The 21,854-nt window shown below is 38.8% G+C and overlaps 1 protein-coding gene and 1 long non-coding RNA gene across 3 annotated transcripts in view; one reads left to right on the top strand and one right to left on the bottom strand.

The window, feature by feature from the left end:
* Positions 1 to 604: 604 nt before the first annotated feature.
* On the bottom strand, positions 605 to 10,602 carry AREG (amphiregulin). The gene is made up of 6 exons (XM_025887794.2): positions 10,349 to 10,602; positions 9,073 to 9,321; positions 6,423 to 6,624; positions 5,588 to 5,743; positions 2,971 to 3,082; positions 605 to 854 (listed from the first exon to the last, which is right to left on the bottom strand). The coding sequence occupies exons 1-5, from the start codon at positions 10,407 to 10,409 to the stop codon at positions 2,989 to 2,991; spliced, it is 762 nt and encodes a 253-aa protein (XP_025743579.1). The 5' UTR covers positions 10,410 to 10,602; the 3' UTR covers positions 605 to 854; positions 2,971 to 2,988.
* Positions 10,603 to 13,112: 2,510 nt separating this feature from the next.
* LOC141372473 (uncharacterized) overlaps positions 13,113 to 21,854 on the top strand; it is a 68,186-nt gene continuing 59,444 nt past the window's right edge. Inside the window, exons 1-3 of one of the 2 annotated variants that reach the window (XR_012377733.1) lie at positions 13,113 to 13,343; positions 17,155 to 17,239; positions 20,422 to 21,120. This is a non-coding gene — a long non-coding RNA (uncharacterized lncRNA). Of the gene's footprint in view, positions 13,344 to 17,154; positions 17,240 to 20,421; positions 21,121 to 21,854 lie in introns of those variants that run through there. The other variant, XR_012377734.1, reaches the window with a different exon arrangement.

Here is a 21,854-nt window from a genome sequence, read left to right as displayed (position 1 = left end):
TGAGTGATTCCAGGAAACTAATGTTCTTGAAAGAGCACTCACCACAAATGCCCATGTATTTGTTTAAAATAATGTAAAAAAAAAAAATAGTAGCAAAGGGAGGAAGAGGAGGAGTGGGTTTTAGATGCTTTGTGCATTCATGTAGTGATATTAGAGAAAGAAGTTTCTAAACACTTCCTGGTTCTTTTGAAATGCCAGATCTGTAATCTTCCAACTTGTTCTTGTCTTTTTCTTGTTTGTGGTGATGATGATGCTTGGCAGTGGATTTTCTTTCTTTTATAATATCTGTGTCTACTGTGAAAGAGAGGCTGTGCCACATGTTGATTTTAGAAGTTTTCAAATTATCGGGACTTGGAATAAGTTCTACATGGAATAAGAAAGTCCAGTTTAGGACATTAGTATCTGTGGGAGGACTAAACTACTCTAGTTTGTACTTTTCCATTAAGAGTGCTTTCTAGGAAAAGAAATAAGTTTTGAAGATCAACATAAAAACAGGAAAAAAGGGGAAGGAACTTCTTTCAAAATGATCATCTAAGCTTTAGGAGAAAAATACCCTAGAGTCTTGCAATCTCAAAACTAATATTCAAACTCTCAATCTCTTTGCTTAAAAAAGTTTAATAAGCTGTAAAATAAATACACTTCCATTAAATATTAAATAAATTATTTACAACTTGAAAAAATACTTTTTATCTCCATGCATCTTTATGTACAGAAATAAGACTTAGCATAAAAAGCAACAATTGAACTTTTAAAACCATTAGAACAAAAAGGTTCTGTTTTCTTATGATCCACCGAAAAGAGGAACCAACTCATCACTCATGGTTCTGACCTGGCAGTGACTCCAATCCGATACCCTGGTCAAAAGGAAAACAGAAATATTAGAGATGAAGCTCAGTTTCTTACAGCTTTAAGAAAACATAAAAAAAAAAATCAGGAATCAGAATTTCTGTCAATTTAGAATGTCTTCTGAAAAATGCTAAAAGCTTTTCAGAGACAAACTACCACTTCGACCTGAGTCTCTCTTTCACACCTTCTTTGGTTTTACTTAGGTGGAGCACTGCCTATGCTGAAATCTGTTTGGTCCAATTCCACTTAATAAGAAACAACAACACTCATGGGAAGTAGTTTTCCTAACCAAATCTATGCAGTGGACATAATTAAAAAGAAAGATTAAATGGCTCAGTGTATTCGTGATATACAGTTAATTTAGGATAATTAGTACCAAGGGCATAATAATAGTAGCTACCAGCTAATGGCAGCCACTATGTGCCAACGCAGCATATTCCTTTTCCAAAAATCATCTCAGATCTACTTTGAGAAATCTCAGTTGCACTAAATAACTAAAAATCTACCTTTCTTCATGTTGGTGGTCTTAGCTTCAGCACATTAAGCCAATGCTATAATAAATGTTAATGCAATAAGTACTGAGCACAACATTGCATCAGTAATTACCATTTCAGGAGTTATTGAGCTAATTCTGTAATAGGCTCAGGATGTAATACTTGCACTTAACCAATGCTAAATGGAGTGTTTCTCCAAGCATCTGTGGTGTCCTATAAAAAGGGAAATACTGGATTTAGTAGATTTAGGGTTTGGCTTAGGAATGTGCATCTTTAACCAGCATCTCAAGTAATTCTTAAACCCACTGAAGGCAGAGAACCAATGACTTAAGGACGGGACATCTTTCCTGAATGTCTAAGGAAATGGAGTTCCTTCTTCTGACCAACTTTAAATGTGTCCTTGATCTCTTTGTCTACTTTTCCTCTGGAAGTTTGCTTCATTAGTTGTCCACTTTAGTTATTAATAAAATATTCCTCTCCATAGCTCCTTACCTTTCCCTACAATATGCTCAGCTCTGCTTCTTTACAAAAAAAAAAAAAATTTAAAAATAAGAACTACAATATATCCCTTAGCCAAACTATCTCTCAAATTTGTACCCCCTTCTCCCTTCCTACTTCCTTGCTTTTTTTTTTTTTAGAGGTGGGGGGGCAGAGAGAGAATCTTAAGCAGGATCCACACCCAGTGTGGAGCCCAACGCGGGGCTCGATCTCACAACCCTGAGATCATGACCTGAGTGGAAATCAAGAGTCAGACGCTTAACTGACTGAGTCACCCAGGTACCCCACTACTTCCTTTCTTTAAAAGAATGTTCGACCTGCTATCTCTACTTCCTCACATTTATAGTCACGCTCCCTAACCTGGCTCTCCACCACAGGAGCTCAACCTTCATTCCAACCATCTCTCCTCAACACCCATTTGAACTAGGCCATTTGTCACAAGTTTCTAAAGTGACCCAGTCCATCTTACAGTATGAAAAGGAAGATTAATACTTGTCCCAAGATCAATTGCTTGCCTCAATCTCATCAGTCCTTGGAGGCTCACTTCCAATGCCACCCTATATACGACATCCTTTCCTGCTCCCTACACAGGACTTCCTCCCCTTCACTGGAAATGCCTCATATTCCTTTCATATGACACACATTTTCTTGCCCTGGCATTCTGGTTCCTTATACTATTTTCTATCTTCTAAATGCTAACTTCTTTGAGAAGAGGAGCTGTGTCTGCCTCATCTTTACATCCCTTGTAATAGTCCTTTCTCACTATTGAACTCCATCTCACGCTCAAAGAATAAGACTTCAATGTAGCCAATGTTCATAGTGTATCCATAATTGAGAACACTTACTTTCTTCACTTGAGATAACAGATGCTATGTTTTTCAAAATTATAAGATATCATCTACAGTTATCTTTTAAAACTCAAACCTGTATGAGACGCCTGGGTGGCGTATTCTGTTAAGCATCTGCCTTCGGCTCCAGTCATGATCCCCAGGGGCCTGGGATGGAGCACCGCATCGGGCTCCCTGCTCAGCTGGGAGTCTGCTTCTCCCTCTCCCTCTGCCCCTCCCCCTGCTTGTGCTCTCTCTCTCTCTCTGAAATAAACAAATAAAATCCTTACAAAAGAAATTCAAACCTGTAATGTTATCTTCAGTTACGCTATGGCATGTGCATTTCCATTTTCTTGTCGAAGTTTCTTTCGTTCTTCAGCTTCTCCTTCATATTCCCTGAAGTATCGTTTTCGAAGCCTTCAGACAAGATATTCTATGGTCATCAAAGTTCTATTCATCTCTATATTGATTGGGGTTTTCATGAGTACAGGGAATTCCTTTTTGTGAGGCCTTATAGGCCATTACACTGTATTCTATACCAAGCCAAAACTTAAACCCAGCTATAAAATATTACCACCATTCTTTTTAAGGGGATGTTCATGGTGACTTTATATAAACATATTCCCAGAGTACTGAGATTTAAATAGACACCCCTTGAGACACAAACTTTCAGAAGGCATGGAATACATTCATGTGTGTTTTTGTTTTTCTTTTTTTTTTAGTTGACACACAATGTTACATTAGTTCCAGGTGTATAATAATATAGTGATTCCATAAGTTTATACATTATGCTACACTCACCACAAGTGTAGCTACCATCTGTTACCATACAAAATTATTACAATACCATTACTATATGCCCTATGCTGTGCCTTTTAATTCAATGACTTATTCATTCCATAACTGGAAGCCTGTATCTCCCACTCCCCTTCCCCCATTTTGCCCATTTTCCTACCCCCTCCCCTCTGACAACCATCATTTTGTCCTGTGTATTTATGGGTCTTTTTCTGCTTTTTGTTTGTTTGTTTATTCATTTGTTTTGTCTTTCAGATTCCACATGTAAGTGAAACCATACAGTATATGTCTTTCTTTGACTAATTTCCCTTAGCGTAATACCCTCTAGGTCCATTCATGTTGTTGCAAACGGCAAGACCTCATTCTTTCTTTTTTTCCTCAACACTTGGCACAGGTGCCATGTACAGTTGGAGGAAGAAGATGGTATAGTTTTACCACAGAAGGACTTTACACTTGTACCAACTAATTTAAGTGATCAGAATTTTTTCACACAAGCTTACAAAACAAGTTGGGTTTTCTTTATTTCTATATATAATAAGTACTTTCTTTTAGTTTTATTCATTGTTACTTTCTAGTAAAACTCAGTCATTTAAAAATGTCTTGGTGTTATACAAGAAATTCTATTTTTAACAGGTCTTTAACCCGTCTACCAAACATTACTCCTAAAATCATAAGAACTTTGTCATGATGTTTGGGGAAAAAAATTCAGTTATGAAAAAACAGCAAAATGTGGCTTGGGCTACTGTTTGCTCTATGTGTCAAACACAGGAATATGGTAGAAAAGGAGAAAAGTCACTGCTTAGTTTTAAGAGTGCCAACACGACAAAAAGTTTTTCCATGCTTCTCTGAAGGATTATTAAATATTTCACCCTGAATGATCCCAAGTTTGAATAATTATTTCAAAACATCTTCCCTAACTGGCTATTTTTTTCCTTCTATCCTTCTATGCCGAGCAATCATGATTTGTCTGAGGGTATTTTTCCTAAACATATTTGCATATCTGGCTTGAGGTATTAACAGATCAACATAATTTCCAGGGTGTGCAAAACAAATTTAAACCACACATCAAACTCTATGTGCATCATAAAACAGTTTTTTTTTAATGTGTCTTTTTATCATTATCTGATCTGCATTTAAAATAATAGTAAACAATGGCAGAAGATAACCCCTTGTTTCCTGAATGGCAGGAGTGGTAGATCATGCACACAATCCAGTTGTTAAAGTAATTTACCAAGACCTAAAATTAGAATAATGAGTCTATTGCTTTTCCCAAGCTCTAGTAGCACATGAGTCATTACAGAGCCATTCACACCCTCCCCCAACTTCCTTAATTCACTGACTTCAGTTTGACAGACAATGCCATTTTGACATATTCACCAGTGCCTACTACCAGGAACAGTCTACTTCTAACATTCATTGGTCATGAAATGAAGTGTGGTGATCTGTTATTGTGAACACAGGGCAGATATTGCAGGAGCAGAACAGTAATAGAATTGTCCCTGCTTCCTACGCCATGCCATATGGAGGAAAATTTTTTTTTTTTTTTTTAGTAACTGAGTTCCCATATTACCTTTGACAATTACAAAACAGGCATAAGCTCTATGTAAATCAGTACCATGCAATGACATCTAACTTAGAATTTTGCATTTTACTAGAAGCAGAGGATAGATCTTTTCTTGGCTCCTGGTTTGAAGCTCTTTGTGATGTTTTTTAGTGCCAAAGCAGAGTCTCTGACAACCTACTATGAACCAGGCCTTAATTAGCTTCTGGGAGGCCTCCTTAAGCTTAAAGATATTCAGAGTCTATACCAACACTCTGGGATTTGCGGGTAGCCGTGAGTAGAGATATAACATGAAACAAAACCATCGATTTTTAAGTTCAAAAAATGTCTAGGGTGTTTGAAAAACGGCCTTACATATTAAATTTTGATGGTGGCCAAAGTAATACAAATTTTGAGCAAATTCTGTGATCTTTGTCCATGAAGTGTAAAGATATAACCAAAGGTCACATGCCACTGACAGAATAATTCATCTAAAAGATGATCTAGGACATTGGGATAGAAATACTGAAAAACCACATCAACCTGGCATTACTGTAGTCGGAAAGTGGAAGTTAAGCCATACTCACTGGATTGTAATAACAACAGCAATCGCTGTGAAGCTCACTGCAGACACGAAGGCAGCTATGGCAGCTAAAGCAATTTTTGATAAATCACTGTCAACCACGCTGTGAGTCTTCATGGACTTTTCCCCACACCGTTCACCAAAGTAATCCTGATGACATCTGTAAACAACCCACATTCAAAAATTATAATAATAACTGAAAACATTCCATATATTTTAGGTTTACTTTCCAGGTCATCAATAGGCATTTCGTTGTAATACTCAAAAAAAAAAAAAAAATCATGCCATCTATTTGTATTTCAAAATCATGAGACAGGATGCATTCAAGCCAAAGATCTATTAGTATAAGAACAAGTTGAGATGAGTTCGGGTGTGATATTCCAAGAAGACACACCTTTTCATTCTTTGTGCTCCTTTTCATGACCGACTGATGAGTTCAGTGACTTGTTATGCAGCTAATACATTCCACTATCATTTAATGTGCTAGTGGCTTGTGGGGGGATGAAGGATTATGTGTAGAGTACCTTTAGGTCCTTTTTATTTATACCAAGGGTCAGCAAACTATAGCCCATGGGTCAATTCTAGGCATTTGCTAGGTTTTTTGCAGTGTGCAAGCCAAGGATGGTTTTTACATTTTTAAATGGTTGCATTTTAATTGGTTCTGTAAGTACATACATAATCTTGACCAAAGAAGCCTAAATTATTTTCCAGCTGGTCCTTTAAGAAAAAGGTTACAAACCCTTGGTTTATACATGGGAAAAATAAATGGCTTTCTGCATCTAGGAGTTTCAAACATGGTGTTTTAAATACAGATTTCTATATAATTTAGGAAAACTTACTTGCATGTTACGGCTTCCAGGCGCTCTATATATTTGCATTCTCCATGAATACAGAAATTTTGGAATTCTGCATCACATGGATTTTTCTTTTTTCTGTTTCTTCTATTTTTTCCACTTTTGCCTCCTTTTTTCTTTCTTTTGGGTTTGTCTGAAGTCTTTTCACTTTCTGTTCTGTTTTTCATGGGTTTAACTACCTGTTCAACTAAAAAAAAAAAAGATTTATTGACAACAGTCTCTCTTCATCTTGAATATCATTTTGGAGACATGAGAGAAAGAAGTCCTAGTAGTGAGAGCTCATGGGGACAATGACCATATTTTTCTCATTATTTAACACAATTCATATGTAATAATTGGTTAAAGAGAATATCTGTATGGTGTAGCACTTAACCATCCGAGCCTCCTTGTTATTTTATTAGCTTAGAAACGTATTTTGAATTTAATTGTACCAGTATTATTATTATTGATAATAGTATTTACTTGTCTAAAAAAATCCATGAAATATCTTACACATTTCTTGAATTTCTTATTCATGCCAAGTTCTTGGTAATGAGCATTAATTTGATTAAACCCAGGTCACAGTTGAATGTACTGCGATCCAGCTGACATGGAGGACGACACTGGAGTTGAATGAAGACAAGTAACATGTCCGAGGACATGCGGCTAGAAAATGACAGTGCTGGGGTGCCAAAGCCTGTCATTCCCCCACTATCCTATGTTTTCTCTTGGATAAGTCAATACTACTGATGAAACTGGGACTTTAGTATATTTGTTGATTTTATTTACTCATCTCGGTCTTGTGCTCAGTACCATAATTGGGCATTACTGTGTATTACTTGAGAGTGGGAAAAAACTGAGAATTACACATTAGAATGAATCAATTTTCTCCAACTCCCAGATGACAATGGGTTATAATTAATTCCATGGGGCTCATTTCTGTGGTCAATCTGTTTGAAAAATAGGAACCCAGAAATATTTGTACTTGATGCTTCAGAGACTCACTCATCTTAACTCTAGAACTACAGAAACGTTGGTTCAGCATCATAGCTATGCGGGATATAGTATGCCCACATGCTAAATAAAGGACGGAGTTTTCCCCATGTTGGAGCTGTGCATTTTGTTATACTAATACCTGAGCAGGCTTCTCTAAGCAAGTATTTAGCAAACAGAGCCCAGTACAAAGAGGAAAATACCACAATGTCATAATACCATTAGTTGTAACTAGAAACACAGAGAAGGGTATCAAAGATAGAACCCTGTGAATAAGGAAGCAACAAATAAATATTATGAGTATTTTAGCAGGTTATTATAACATTAATAATAGTCAAAGTAGGAGCAATGTTTAACCAGTTATACAATTTTTATATTGAAACTTCGATGATAAATAAGTACCGCAAGTTAGAATGAGTTCTCTAATAGAAACATTTTAAATGAATATTACTGCACATTATCAGATATATTACAAATTGTAGACAGAGACAAATCGTCACTATGCTGAAGCGCTGCAACACACATAGACCCCGTGGGCGCCACAGCCTTTCCAAGGAGTTCAACCTTCACTATTTCACAATGCGCTAGTGCTAGTCAGTTTCACCGCTAACAACTTATTTGGCCTTTTGAAATGTTAACAACTTGAAACCTCTTTGAAAGAGCAGTTTCTAATCTTCTCTCCAAAAATAAGAAGTATAAATGGACCTCTTCCCTACCTTACATAAAAGCACAAGTTACTAAGGAGTAAAACGGAGGGCTCCCTGAAGCTTTTCCCACCTGCCGCTTAACCCAGTCACTGTCCCTGTGGTATCACCTGCTGTCCCTTCACCAGGTCTGCGAGCCAGACAGGAGAGGAGTCAGAAAAACTAAGGTCAGGAGAGAAGGGGCATTAAGTCCTGCCTCCGAAGTGAATGTTCGTAGGATATTTAGAGCCGATTTACTGATGACCTCATCTGCCCTGAAACTCCAAAGTAATATGAGGGTAATGAACAATACTTACCTCTTACTTTGGTACTTCTCATTTTAAACAAATTTAAGCTTTTTTTTTTTTTAAGGATCAGATAACAGCAAGAGAGAACAAAACTATGGGTCACTATTATTTAACTAACACATGGGATTGGGGGTTAAATCATGATTTTAGCTATTTGAAATCCATGCATATTTGTCCTTTTTTAATATTTCCAGAAGGTTGTATTATTATTGTTGCTGCTGCAGCTGTCGTTGTTGTTGTTTTAGAATCTCCAGTTTCTCAACACCTGGTACTTAAAGGCTAAAGTCCAGCTGCTCCCTCCCCATTACTTTCTGTTTCCTTATTTGTATTAAAATGCAGGTATCTGGGGAAGAATGGTGGTGGGGAATGGATACAAGAGCTGAGGACTGGCTGATGTCTATGCCTGTCTCTCATCAAGGCGGTCATGTGGTCCCGTGGGAAAGAGCATAGGACGTGGAATCAAACACTGGAGTTCTCATGCTGGCTCAACTGCTTGCTGGCTGTGGAACCCGGGGCAAAACGACCTTGCGCTTCAGTTATCACATCTGTAAAATACCCACGGGGTATGCAACAGACAGACACACAAGAAAACCACTCCAAGATCCAGGGAATGGCTTTGCTCATGCAAACACACATCTTATAGGCTAGGTTTTTGCCTTCTCCTCCACTCACCTCGGACTGAATCATCTACGATATAGCCAGATATTTGTGGTTCGTTATCATACTCTTCTGCATAGTCATAGTCGATCCCCGAGGACAGTTCCCTACTAGAAGGCATTTCACTCACGGGGGAAATCTCACTTCCTGAGGACATCCCACTTCTTGGGGTAACCTCCAATCCATCAGCGCCGTGGTCCCCAGAAAATGGTTCCCCTTTCCCAGAGTAGGTGTCATTGACACCCAATCCAGCAGCATAATGGGCTGTGGGAGAAAGAACACCGGAAGAAAAGAAAAGGTAAAGCAGAGTGCCTTTCTCACCAGTCAGCTGTGTTCAGGAGAAATGTTTATCTTCTGATATCAAAGCAGTTATTGCACATGTGCTATTGTTTGGGATTGAGTCACTTATGAAAGCATCTTCACATTTTGCCAACAAGCAAACTCAGCTGTTCCAATTTACAGAGCTTCTTTCATCCAGGTTTTCTTTTCCACAGATGGTCTACACTCCTTTTCACATCAAATAACACTGCCAGATCGGCACATTAATCTAATTACTTAACAGGTAATTTATATTGTCTGTATATTCCCATCACTTCACATACCAGAGGCATTTGTGTTTGCTAGAATGTCCCATTTGGAGGGACAGGCCCTGGATATAAATATCAGACTTTCCTAACACGTGTTCACATTTTGAAAAAGATTACATATGTGAATGTAAAACAGTATAAATGATATTCAATAATAATGACTCTTATGGTCACTACTTCATTATCCTTGTTCCTACATAGGGACGAAACCGGGGACCGGGTGAGATTTGGGGCCTAAAGTTTCACGCCCCTGCTTTATCTTGTAGGTCTCGCTAAAACAGCATCGGGGTGGTGCCTTCGCTTCTCCCTGGAACGTCGTGAGGCCCTCTAGGAAGGTCAAGATAAAATCACTAGACAGAGGAGACGGAGACTTTAGGCAAGAGGCATTGCTCTGGGTCCAGGACTTAACTGCCCTAAAATCTGCGGAAGTCCCTTCACCTCCCTGGACTCGGTTTCTTTATCTGTAAAAGGAAGGATTTGGATCCCAGGATCTCTGAGGTCTCCTGCAGCTGGACTAGAGTAAAACTTTCGGAGATCTCCGGCACCCTCCTCCTGGCCTGGAACGTCGGAGACACATGCCCGCTTTTCTCCTCCTCCCCGGTAGTAAGCTTAGGGAGGGAGCTACGTGGACGCCTCCCTCGGGAAGGCCTCTGCCCGGCGCGGGAGAAGCGTCGGCAGGCGGCTCCGGGCCAGGACGTCCTCACCTGAGCCGAGGAGCAGGAGCGACAGCACCACGGGCGCCGGCGGCAGCAGCGGGGCTCTCATTGGTCCCTCGGCGCGGCGGCGTCGCGGTCTCTGCGGCAACTCGGCCGGGAGTTGCAGCTGGAAAAGGAGGTGATGGAGGAGAGAGGGGACAAAGGGCAGTGTGCGGCGGTGCTCGCTGCCCGGCCAGGCTCGGGCGCTCGAGGAGCGCCTAGAGCTCGCCTCGGGATCTCTCCGTTCCAACTCGGGCGCGGGCCCAAGGTGTGCGAACATTCCGGAGGCGCGGCGCGCACCTGCCGCTTTATAGGCCGGGCGGGGACCCAGGCAATGCCCGTGACGTCACGATCGCCGCTGTGGGTGGAGGCGGGCGGCCGCCCCGGGAGAGGTTACTACCCCAAAACCACACGCGGATGGCAGGCGCCCCACCTCCCCGGAGCGTGGAGAGCCACTGGGAGGAAATGGGAATTAAATCCTAGCTGCAAGCTGAAAACACACCCGCTCCGTATTCGAAAGTGGGAGTACAGTTCGAAAGGTAGTACCTGACAGTCAAAAGTCCCACTTTTTCGAACTATCTGAAACACGTCCGTGTGTACTCTCCTTGATCCGAACACTACCAGTTACAGAGGTTAATTAGAAAAGTTTCATATTAAGATGTAAAAAGTACTTTAAGACCAAGAGCGACTTAACAATGAATGAGAGCCCGACGTCTTTAACAAGGATAATGAAGTTCGTTACATGACAAGAGAGAGCGCCTCCTAATGAGGAGCTGCTTTATTTATGATGGGGTCTTATCTCAACCAAGAGGGCTTTCCTACCCACTCCTGGAAAGTGGCCAGAATTTCAAAGCACCTCCCCTCCCATTTATTTGTGTTCCAGCGTCCTCATCAAAATCCGGATTTACTGACCATGTACTGTTGCTAAACTATACGCAAAAATAATACCTGCACCATCTCACTCAGTAATCCTGCTGGTTAAGTATCATTTCCCCTATATTACAAGGACTTGACACAGCTGGTCATGGCAGAAGCCAGATGGATTTAAATGCAAGTTCATCTGACTCTAAAACCTCTCCCCATTCTGATAAAGGAATTTAGCCTAACCTGATCTCTGAAAAGAGAGCTTCTGGGTAGAACAATACTTGATCCTAAGGAATAACCTCTCCTGGGCAGTTTTGGCATTTAAAAGAAGGTGGTGCCCAACCCTGTGCAACTCAAATCCCAAGATAAAATGGCTAGCTTTGAGGGCCCAGTTAGAATCTGGTAGAGCAATTCATCCAGACCAAGAAGATAAAATGAAGAGGGAGGGAGCTGCTCAGTTCCCCTCACTTTGATGTAGACACAACTCCAGAACTGGATTTTTCTTGACTTGAAGAGAAAAAAAGCATTGTTCTCTTTCTCTAAATGGTTCCTTGTCCTGAAGATACATATCTCTTCCTGGATACTTCCAGTAAAACAGCTTTTTTAGGAATGTGGATCACAGTGAATCTATCCTAATTCTGGGAAACTTTTTAAAAACTACTTACTTTTTAATGGCATATCGAGGTGAGTAGGCTAAATAATACCATACATTTAGTAGGATGAAATAAACAGTCATGACTCATGCCTTCTCTCCTATTCAACATTTGTGGAGAGTATATTTGTAGGATCCACTTGTTTTATTTTTTATGCAGGGGTGGGGGCAGTAAGGAGAAAGTAAATGATGACCGATCCCTGCTCTCCAGGAGCTCCATGTGGCGTCGGTCAGATACATAGAAAAGTAATTCCATTATATCAGATGATAAGGAGGATTCAGAGTGCCATGGAAAATAAGGATGCAGTGTAATTTTGCTCCCCCCCTTAATGCCCTTTCCAGCAGAAAGTTTAAATGGAAAGAATACCCCCTGACAAAGTATGCCCAAGAATGGAAAATAAGACTAGGGAGATGGCAGTGCCCATCCCAGGGTGAAGCAGAGACCTGCATCAACTTTTTTGCTGGATGAGAAGATTGTGATTCAGACAGATTCAGAGCCTTGCCCGCATGCAGATTTCAAAAGATGGTGGAGATTTTGTTTAGAGTCCAGGCTATTGCACGGTTCTCTTCTCAGGCTTCCCTTTTTTCTGGTCCTTCCCTTTCCCTTATTCTTTCCTGTTCATCGAGATGAAAGTAAGTCGGGCACATGTTATCAGAAATGGTTCACTTTGTGTGAAGTGAAAGTGGGCTCTTGACACCGGAAATGGCTTAGTCTTTTTCCAGTTGGAAATGGAGAGGGTGACAATTTATGTTGGTGTGGGATGTAACATAGCATTATAGTATGAGCTTTCAATTCACACCAGTTGGGTTTTCATATACAAATTCTACCACATAATCACTTAATATTTGAAAGACTCAGGTTCCTCATCTGAAAATAGAATTAGATACCTACCTGCTGTTAAGCAGATCAAATGAAATAAGATACATAAACAAGTAACACAAAACCTAGTGTACACGAAGTGCTCAATAAATGGTAACTTGTATTATTAACCTTAGCATTATGATAGTTACATTGTATTAATCACATCGAAGAACCAAGTGACTCTTATAAATGGAGCTACTCAGAGCAAGTGAAATAATCTCCTTCAATATTTTCAAGCCCATGAACTTTATACCTCCTTCACATTAACACTGACCATTTTGAACATTTTATGGTTCATCATAGGGTACCATGGGGCATCATCATAATTACATCACAATGCAACACCCCTTGATGACTCACAGCATTCTGGAATATATGCATGAGAAGGAAATCAATTCCCTGTCATGTAGGATACTTTTACATTCTGCATGCTAAGCTGAGACAAGGAAGAAGAGTTTCAAGAAATTCAAGTAGAGAAGCTATTCTTTATCTTGAAAAATTGGTAGTTGCCACACCTACTAATAGGTTATAGGGCAGCTAGGCACTCACTTTGAAGCCTCGTATCTGGATCCTGATAATATTTTATATGTATAGTGGAAACAAACTCACTTTGACTCTGCTAAAAGGTGTGCTATAGAGCCGAAGAATAATTATGTGTTTGTTTGTATAATTGATCTTGAGTTTTCATAGAGAGGGCCAGGTCTGAGTAAGTATTACATCATGGTCATTTTAATGCTCAGTCAGTTAAATATCTGCCTTCTGCTCAGGTCTTGATCTCAGGGTCCTGGGATGGAGCCCCTCAAGGGGAAGCCCGTTTCTCCCTCTCCCTCTGCGCCTCCACTGCCATGCTCTCTCTCGTTCCCTCCCTCTCAAATAAATAAATAAAATCTTAAAAAAAAAAAAAAAAAAGAACTACTCCACTAGGGGATACATAAGTGAAAAAAGCCAAGGTACATTTAGAGAGGTTGTAAACTGGTGGGACTGCACGTTCACGTATATGGAAATTTTGCTGAAAATGTGAAGAATGGAGAAATGAATTTCAACAGGAAGCATATGAGTAAGGTTAATGAAGGCATTTATCTCTGAGGAACTCATGTTACAAACTGATTCAAATACAATTCCTTTAAATATGAAACTAGTGTAATAAAAATACATCTGAACATGTGAAAAAGAAAAAAATCCACTTTGCATATCATTTTCAGAAGCCAATTTGTCACATAAATGGAATCATATCTATACCGAATTATTTGTAGAATCTCACTACATCCAGTCTGAATGTAGTAAGATCAGAAAACAGGATGTCTGCCACCATCATACACTGAATTAAGAAGCATGTCAAATTTTAGTATTCTATTCCTTATGAATTTAGGATTTCAGATTAATATTTGGCAACTTATTATTTTAGAAATTAATAAATCAAAGTCAGATGGTTGAAGTAGTCAGAGTACTATGAAAGATTTTTACAGACTACCAGTTATAGTCATTAAATAATTATATCTTTGATCTTTTTAGTTATTTCCAAAAACATTTTGTATATGCTTAATCTTTCTTTAGTGCATTTCTTTTTTTTTAATTTTCTTGTATTTTATTTTATAATTTATCACTCCAGTTATTGTACATTCAATATTGTGTGAAGACCACTTTTTCATAGCTGCTGAATGCTCCTGATTGTCCTATTGCTACTTAAAAATTGACAGCATATGCATACCTCTAAGAATTACGTGATCCTATTATCAATGATCCATAGTTGATGTATTCTTGTTATGAATTTAAATAGTCTCTTTAAATGTTCCTATATTTTTAGCAAAGCTGGGCTATATATAGATTTTGCTCTATTTTCCCATGAACACAACAAGCTTTTGTTTCAAGTCCAATGAGAATAGCCACTTTTAAATTTCATAGGTGAAGAAATTACCAATTAGTTGAATAAACCACCCCTGTACAGCCTGTCCTAAGTAAGGATAGGTTAAGCCACAGAGAAACTGGTCTTTGGAAGCCATGCTTCCCAGAGCTCTTTACATGTGTGTGCTGAAACTACATGGCCAGAATTAAAAACCAAAAAATTGTAAGTTCATGTGGAAAAGAACAGACACATGTAGAACTCATAGAAAAAGGTGAATTCAAAATACAGTTATAAATTTTATAAACATGAAGTGTGTCCCTCAGTATTCTTCCTGGAATCTATATCTATATATATATACATACTGACAGATAGATAGATTTTAGTTTTATTTATTTAAGTAATCTCTCTACCCCATGTGGGGCTCGAACTCACAACCTCGAGATCAAGACTGCCCTCTGACTGAGCCAGCCAGGCGCCCTGAAATCAGTATTTTTGTCTTCAACCTGTATTTATGTACCCCCAAATGATTTTGCCTTATGCAGATGTAATTTCACTCCTAGCTTTGTTTCCTTCCATAGGAATTCCAAAAATCATTAATTTTGGTCACTTCTCAAGATGTTATCTTGAGACAGTCCAACAACATACTTTTAATATCAAATTGCTAGGTGATTTCAGAATTCCCAAGCATGACCCTGTGTGACTCTACAGAAATACTTGGCTTTTCGACAGTATAACTGGCCTGAGCTACTCCTGACGTAATGGTGAGGGAGAGCTACTGCCATCGTAGAAAAAAATTTTAAAGAAATATAAATTTGATCAAATGTTCCTATCTCAAAAATGGTGTTTACTAAAATTCTTACATGTATTGAAATAGAAAAGAATAAAAACTTTGAAGACATATTTTGCCTAAAATTATGTCTTCGGGAAAAGCCATAGAGCTTGTACTTTTAAAGTTATTTTAACCATCACAAAGTGAAGGATATAAGAACTTTTATAAATTCTTGTGTTTATACATTTGCCCAATTTGGACATTTGAGGATATGCCTATACTGATTTATGAAATATGCTTCATTTTTATTTTCCTTACAACAGTATTTCAATCTGCACAATGGCATTTTCCTGGGAAAAACCTGAAAGTCTAACTTTATTTCCGCATTCATAGATTTTTGAAGTGTAACACACACAGAAGCACGTGTGCACGTGAGGAAAAGAACCATATAAGAGCAAGTCTACATTTTTAAAGACTCCATTATTTTTAAGAGTAAAACAAGAAAAGAAAGAAAAATTTTATAAACATACATTATTAACATTTAAAACATATGATAACTGTTGGATAAAACATTAACAAAACAGTATGTACAGTGTGAAACTCTTAATAGTATATTTATAAATATTTAGGTACATATTATATATGAGTGTGTATATGCAGATATATGTGCATAGAAACATTCTGAGAGAATATATAAAAAGTGTTAACAATGTTTATCTTTGGTTGAAGAAATAATTGCTTACCTGGAGTCCTAATATACGTACAAAGATTGGGTATTCTATTTTTTTTTTAAGTTAAAAACCCCAATCTAGGCAAGATGATTGCCTAAGAAAATTGACTTCACATGATTTCTATAATCAATTACATCAGTTTTTCCAGGAAGGATGTCACTTTTGAAAGAAAATGATCACTTGGCCCTGTGCTTCCCAGCCCCTTCCCCTTTCGTACCCTGGTTAATTGTACCCAAGTCTGTGCTGTCCTTTGCCCCACGGGGAGAGAAGATAGAGTGAGGTGGTTAAGGCCTTAGCATGTGAGGTTGAGACTACTGGATTTTAGTACAGTTCTTCCCTTTACCAACGAGGATAAGTTAAATACTTTATGGCTCTAGTTTCTCATCTCTAAAAATAGAGATGATGATAGTAACAGTAACTAAATCATAGAGTTCTTGTGAGGTTTAAATGATGCGTGTAAGATACTTGGAACAGTATCTGACCTTTCATGATTATTCAAAACACGTTATGGATTATTATTATTGTTGTTGTTCATATTGAGACCAATGAGGAAAGTACGAGGGATTGCAATGAAAAATTTTCCAGTGCATATTTGTGGACAGAGATTTAAAAAAGTAAATTGTTATATTTATTTGATTTAATTTGCTATTTATTGAAATACTGATTTCATAACTTGAGAACCTCTGCTTACTGTGGCGGATAAGTCTGTAAGAATTCAAAAATTTTGGAATGATGAAGCAACAAGAGTGAGCTCTGTTATTTTAAGGCCTTGTTTCAAATAGCTTACACTGCTGATTCCAAGAATATGACATTTCTAGAGCATTTCTTGTTTTTTTTTTTAATGATTTATTTATTTATTTTAGAAAGACAGAGGGAGAGCATGAGTGGGAGGGGTGGAGGGAGAGAGAATCTCAAGCAGACTCCGACAAGGGGCTCAATCTCACAGCCCTGAGATCACGACCTAAGCTGAAACCAAGAATTGGATGCTTAACCGACTGTTCCACCCAGGCCCCCTAAGCATTTCTTGTTTTTAAACAACTAAAATCTATGTAGAATGATCCTTACCTCACTTTTCTTTTCTTTTCTTCTATTAGCTGTCTGATAATTTCCTGCCGTGTAATGTCGTCATACCATAATTTCCTCCAGAATCGGGCCATTTCTGCTGCAAATACATGGCTTGTAAGTGAAATTTCTTTTTCACCATAAACTAACCCAATTGACACCAAAGTAAAAGAGAGAGCTATTTTTTCAATCCAAATGACTATGTCAATAATTTCATCATAAACTACTTAACATCCATTCTCATCATTTTCCCTTAGTGGAACCCTGGTAGTAGTATTCAGACTAGCAATGAGGCCAGCTAAAGCATAGAATTTCCCAGGTTTCCTTGAGGATAATGCTGGCCATGTGACTTAGTTCTACTGGTGAGGTCTGGTGAGCTGTAAGCAGAAGTGATGTGTGGGCTTTCTTGGAAGGCTTCTTGAAGGGAGCTGATGAACGTAGGAGACGCTCCCATCATCCCCCTCCCTTTACTCCTTTCCAGTGGCCTGGACTATGGACACTTAGCTGCATCTCCAGCAGTCATAATGGACCATGAACCACCCCTGAATCTGGAAGGCATGTGCTAGAATGGTGGAAGAGAAAGACAGAAAGAGTCCAAATCCCTGACATCACCCTATATTCTTTACCTGCAAAGTTCTTTTATATAGAGAGAAGACTTGTCTTTTTTAAGTCGCTGTTGTTTTAGGTTTTCTGATACATGCAGCTGAGCCCAATACTAAATGATCCGTTAATCATTCAACTCCTTTGTACTTGTTATGATAGTCCCTTTTATGTCAATGCTCTCCAGCCAAAGACCACCAGGACCACAGTTGAACAAGTCTCAGTGAGGAAGAATGTATACCCTGGGGAACTGTGGGTTTCTCGGGAAGAGATATTGTGGATTAAGTGTGAGAAAGGACATACAGAATTTGAGCTTGTATTAGGTAATTTGGGGGAGGGTTGAAGGAACGATATTTTGCTCTGGATTGGATACCATGAGGACATGGGCATAATTTTACCATTGGGTATCTTAATCAATCTCTTAGTAGAGTGGCTAAAGCTATTAATTATTAGAGAATCAGCAGTCACCCATACTATTCAAGAGATTTGGTCACTGTTGTGGCTTGGACAATGTTTGTGTTTTGTCTGTGCTCAGACATGATTATGGGCTGGTCTTGCTTTTGCCATAATCCATCATGGCCACCGAGTGGCCTTGTCTGATGTTGATGTTCTGTGAAATTGTTTATGTTCAACAGGAGAACATCAAGGCCAAGGTGATAGTCCTAGACCAGCTTCTGGATGTCTGGAGCTGCTTTTCTCTTTCTCAGCTAGAACTGTGCTTGAAGCAGGTTAAGAGCTCAATTAGTGTTAGTTAAATGAACAAATGAAAGTGCTTAGTAAATAAGTCAAGATCATCAAGTTACTATCTTTATTTCACAGTTGCCAAAGTAACATTTGAATGAACTTGTATCATTTTTAAATGATTTTTTTCAAATAAGAAAACTGTGTAGTGATTAATTTAATATGATGACCAAATTAAGTGAAACAAATACTTGAAAATCTACCTAGAATGAGAATTAACTATATCCAACATGGATAATTTGCAAGAATAGGGGAAGGGATGTATTCTCTTCAGCTGTTTGTCACCCTTAATTCCTAGCATAACTTTATATATGTTGGATGTTTTCTGTAAATAATATTATATATTATTGTATACAGTACCTGAGATAAGAACAGAAATCCATTAAATGTTTTCTACACTTAAAAAAAAACACCTCATAATTGATTACTAATTCTGAAACTTTTAATTTGGGTTTACCTTTAAGTTGTAAACATTATCATATAATTTAGATAACATTTATTGAGAGTCACCTCATTTGACCTTCATAAAATCCTTTAAATAAATGTTACCATCCCCATGTAACAGATGAGGAAATCAAGGGTTCAAATAACTTGCTCGAGGTCACATGTTTATTTCATAGAGGTGGGATCCAAACCTAGGTCACTTTGACCCAAAGCCCATGCATTTAATCACTATTACATGTAATGGCTAGCACAGCATTAGGCATACCGTAGGTGCTTATCAAACATTTTTAAAATGGAAACTGATTCCCTGATAAACTCAAATGCTGATGATACCATAATGTAAAAGAACCTAGAAATAAATTGACCTCTGAGTTTATAATAACTAATAGAGCAGATATGTGATGTGAAGAGAACAGAGATATATGGGAAATAAGTCTAAAAGATCAAAATGGCTCATAGACCTACAAGACATTGACTGTTTTCATAAAATTAAAGGACAAATGTGCCAATCAGAAGTGAGATCTAAGAAGGTTAAAGTTGGCTTTGTCTATCCAAACACATGCCTAGAAAAGATCTTCTTGGGCTCAAGGAGTCCATCTCTTTTATTCTGGTTGCTGGCACCTCATTAGTGAAAAAATAGATCTATCCATCTCGCTCATCTCATCTCACCTTAATGCTCTTGCAACTTCCTGATCAGAAGTTGTCACCCTTCCTAGTTGTCCAAAGTCACTGCAGGCTGGAGAAATTCCTGCAACCAGGCACCTCGACAACCATCATTCTTACTGTGAATTACTAAACTGACATCTGGATTTCCACCTCACTGGGCTAGTTTGGTCAGACGACCTCTGAAAGTCAAGTTTGTCCTTCGAGAATGTCCGTGATGGTGTCCTGAACCTACAGGTTATTCATTCACCCATTGCACACCTATCACCTATTAAATGTTACTATATATTACATATTATTATATGTTACCTACTATATCCCAGACACTGTGATAAAGCTCTAGGGATCCAAAACTGAACAAGACAATCCTTTAAACAGCTTATAGTACTGAAACAGATACAGATGAGAAGCAGATAATGACAATGCCCTGTGATAGGTGGCCTGAGGAAATGACTAAGGAAGTGACATGGTACCCTGAGATCAACATAGTGTGGGAACGTAGGTAGCACAGACTTGGGAGATCCAGCAAGCCTTCCTGGGGGAAATGACATCTGGGATGGATGGGTCGGACTGGTAGGATGACAAGGAGGTAATGGTGTATATAAGTTTTATTGTGGGAGTGGGGGCGAGGAGAATTGTCGTGTTCCAGGCAAGGGGAACAGCATTTGCAAAGGCCTGCATCTAATCAGGAGCTGGGGACTAGCTGTCGACAGCACCCCATCTATGAGCTGATGGGCCACTGTCAGCAGTCTTAAAGTTAGGACGAAAGAGATCTAACTCTTCAGACACACATGACGGCTCATTCTTAGAGCAACAAATCCTCCTCTTCTGTTTCCTCTTTTCTTTGTTAGGAGCCACGGAAACAGACAGGAAACTGAAGCCCAGGCATCTGGTGGCGCACCTCTGCACGGGATCCTTGATGACATCATCCTGCTTTGTTCCCTCCTGTTTTGAGAAAGGCTGTTCCCTCCCCAGAACTGTTGCTGTGTGGCAGTGTTAGACACATGAGTCATTCCGCAGACCTTCACATATGTAGCACCCTTCATGTGTTTAAGTGTTCTCAGTCTGTGTACTCTTTGCCAGTGACCCACGGCTCAGGGATTCCAAACCTGCAGTTGGAAGCCTCTAACATTATTCGGAAAAGTTTTGTAGAAGGAATCCAAGAATGACTTTTCAGTGTGAGCCGAAGAGAACATTCTTCAGGATTTCAACATGAAAAGTGCAAATGTTAGTAGAGAATAATACTGGGAATGGTCCAAGATAATAAGGAATGTTGGCATATCCTGCATAGGAAGGCTTAGGCATGCGTCATCCAGCGTTGGTCTTCCTTCTGCTCCGCGCACGAGTGCCGGCGGTGGGGGAGGGCAATGAGGGGGTCATTCTCTGACAGCCCCTAAATCAGGAACATGGCACCTTATAGCCACCTTAGAATAACCAAGTATTTGTTTTAAGGACGTTTCCCCTTTGACATCTCATATACTCGAGATGTCCAAAGCAAAACAAATTCAATGCTTTGCTGATGAAAGAAAAAAACTTTTAATAAATATAAAACCCCAAACTCATGGAACTGAGTCTCCTTAAATTCTTTTTTGGAATGTCAATGAGTAAAAGTTACAGACTAAACCACAGAGTTTTAAACAATTTGTTTTATTCATTTCATTCTTAAAATTTCAAAGTAATCATTAGACACGGTTAAATCAGTCAAGAGTAAAAGTATGCACAAAATAATGTGGAAGAGGCTTCAGCCTTCCCTACCGCTCCCCAGTGTCCCATTTCTCAGATGCAATCCCTGGTGTCCATTTGCTTTCGGTTCTTCTGACAGTTATTATCACTTTGTCGTAGCTCTATTCTTGACTTAATCTGTTTTACACATTGCTTGTTTTTACCAGAGAAGGAGGAGAAATATAATTAACGCTGCCTCTCAGTTTCACTTGGTCCCCAAACTTTGGCGAGTTATAATGGTATTTTTCTCATTCACTTGCCTTTGCGACTTTAGACAAGATACTGAAAACGCTGCTTTGGATGTATCGCCTTCACATAGAAAATATTGACTCCCTCCAAACAAAACTTAGAAATAAGTTCGCTTTACTCTTTTCGATTCTTTACTTCTCAGTTCCTAGTTTCTTTCTGATGGTTATTTTATTACATGCCTCTTACTCCATTTTGTAACTCCAACATCTTGTTCTATTACAATAGTTAACATCACTTTGCTTTTTATATAGTTGATTTAAAAATTGACAGTTCATACGTAGCATTTGCAGCATTATAGGCTCAAGCAATATAT

This window comes from Callorhinus ursinus, unplaced genomic scaffold (genome assembly GCF_003265705.2).
Source record: "Callorhinus ursinus isolate GAN/ISIS: 27379988/994484 unplaced genomic scaffold, GSC_fseal_2.0 scaffold4, whole genome shotgun sequence".
In the NCBI taxonomy this organism is placed as follows: Eukaryota; Metazoa; Chordata; class Mammalia; order Carnivora; family Otariidae; genus Callorhinus; species Callorhinus ursinus.
The sequence above is the reverse complement of the archived record's forward strand: the minus strand, read 5'-3'. Positions and strand labels throughout refer to the sequence as shown.

Bases quoted from the DNA above. Each gene is read 5' to 3' on its own strand.
- AREG (XM_025887794.2), bottom strand. From the start codon at position 10,409: ATGAGAGCCCCGCTGCTGCCGCCGGCGCCCGTGGTGCTGTCGCTCCTG. The intron at 9,322-10,348 runs GTGAGGACGTCC...TTTCTCCCACAG, and splicing joins GCTCCTGCTCCTCGGCTCAG to CCCATTATGCTGCTGGATTG. The intron at 3,083-5,587 runs GTGAGTATGGCT...TCTTGTCTGAAG, and splicing joins GCTGTTGTTATTACAATCCA to GCTTCGAAAACGATACTTCA.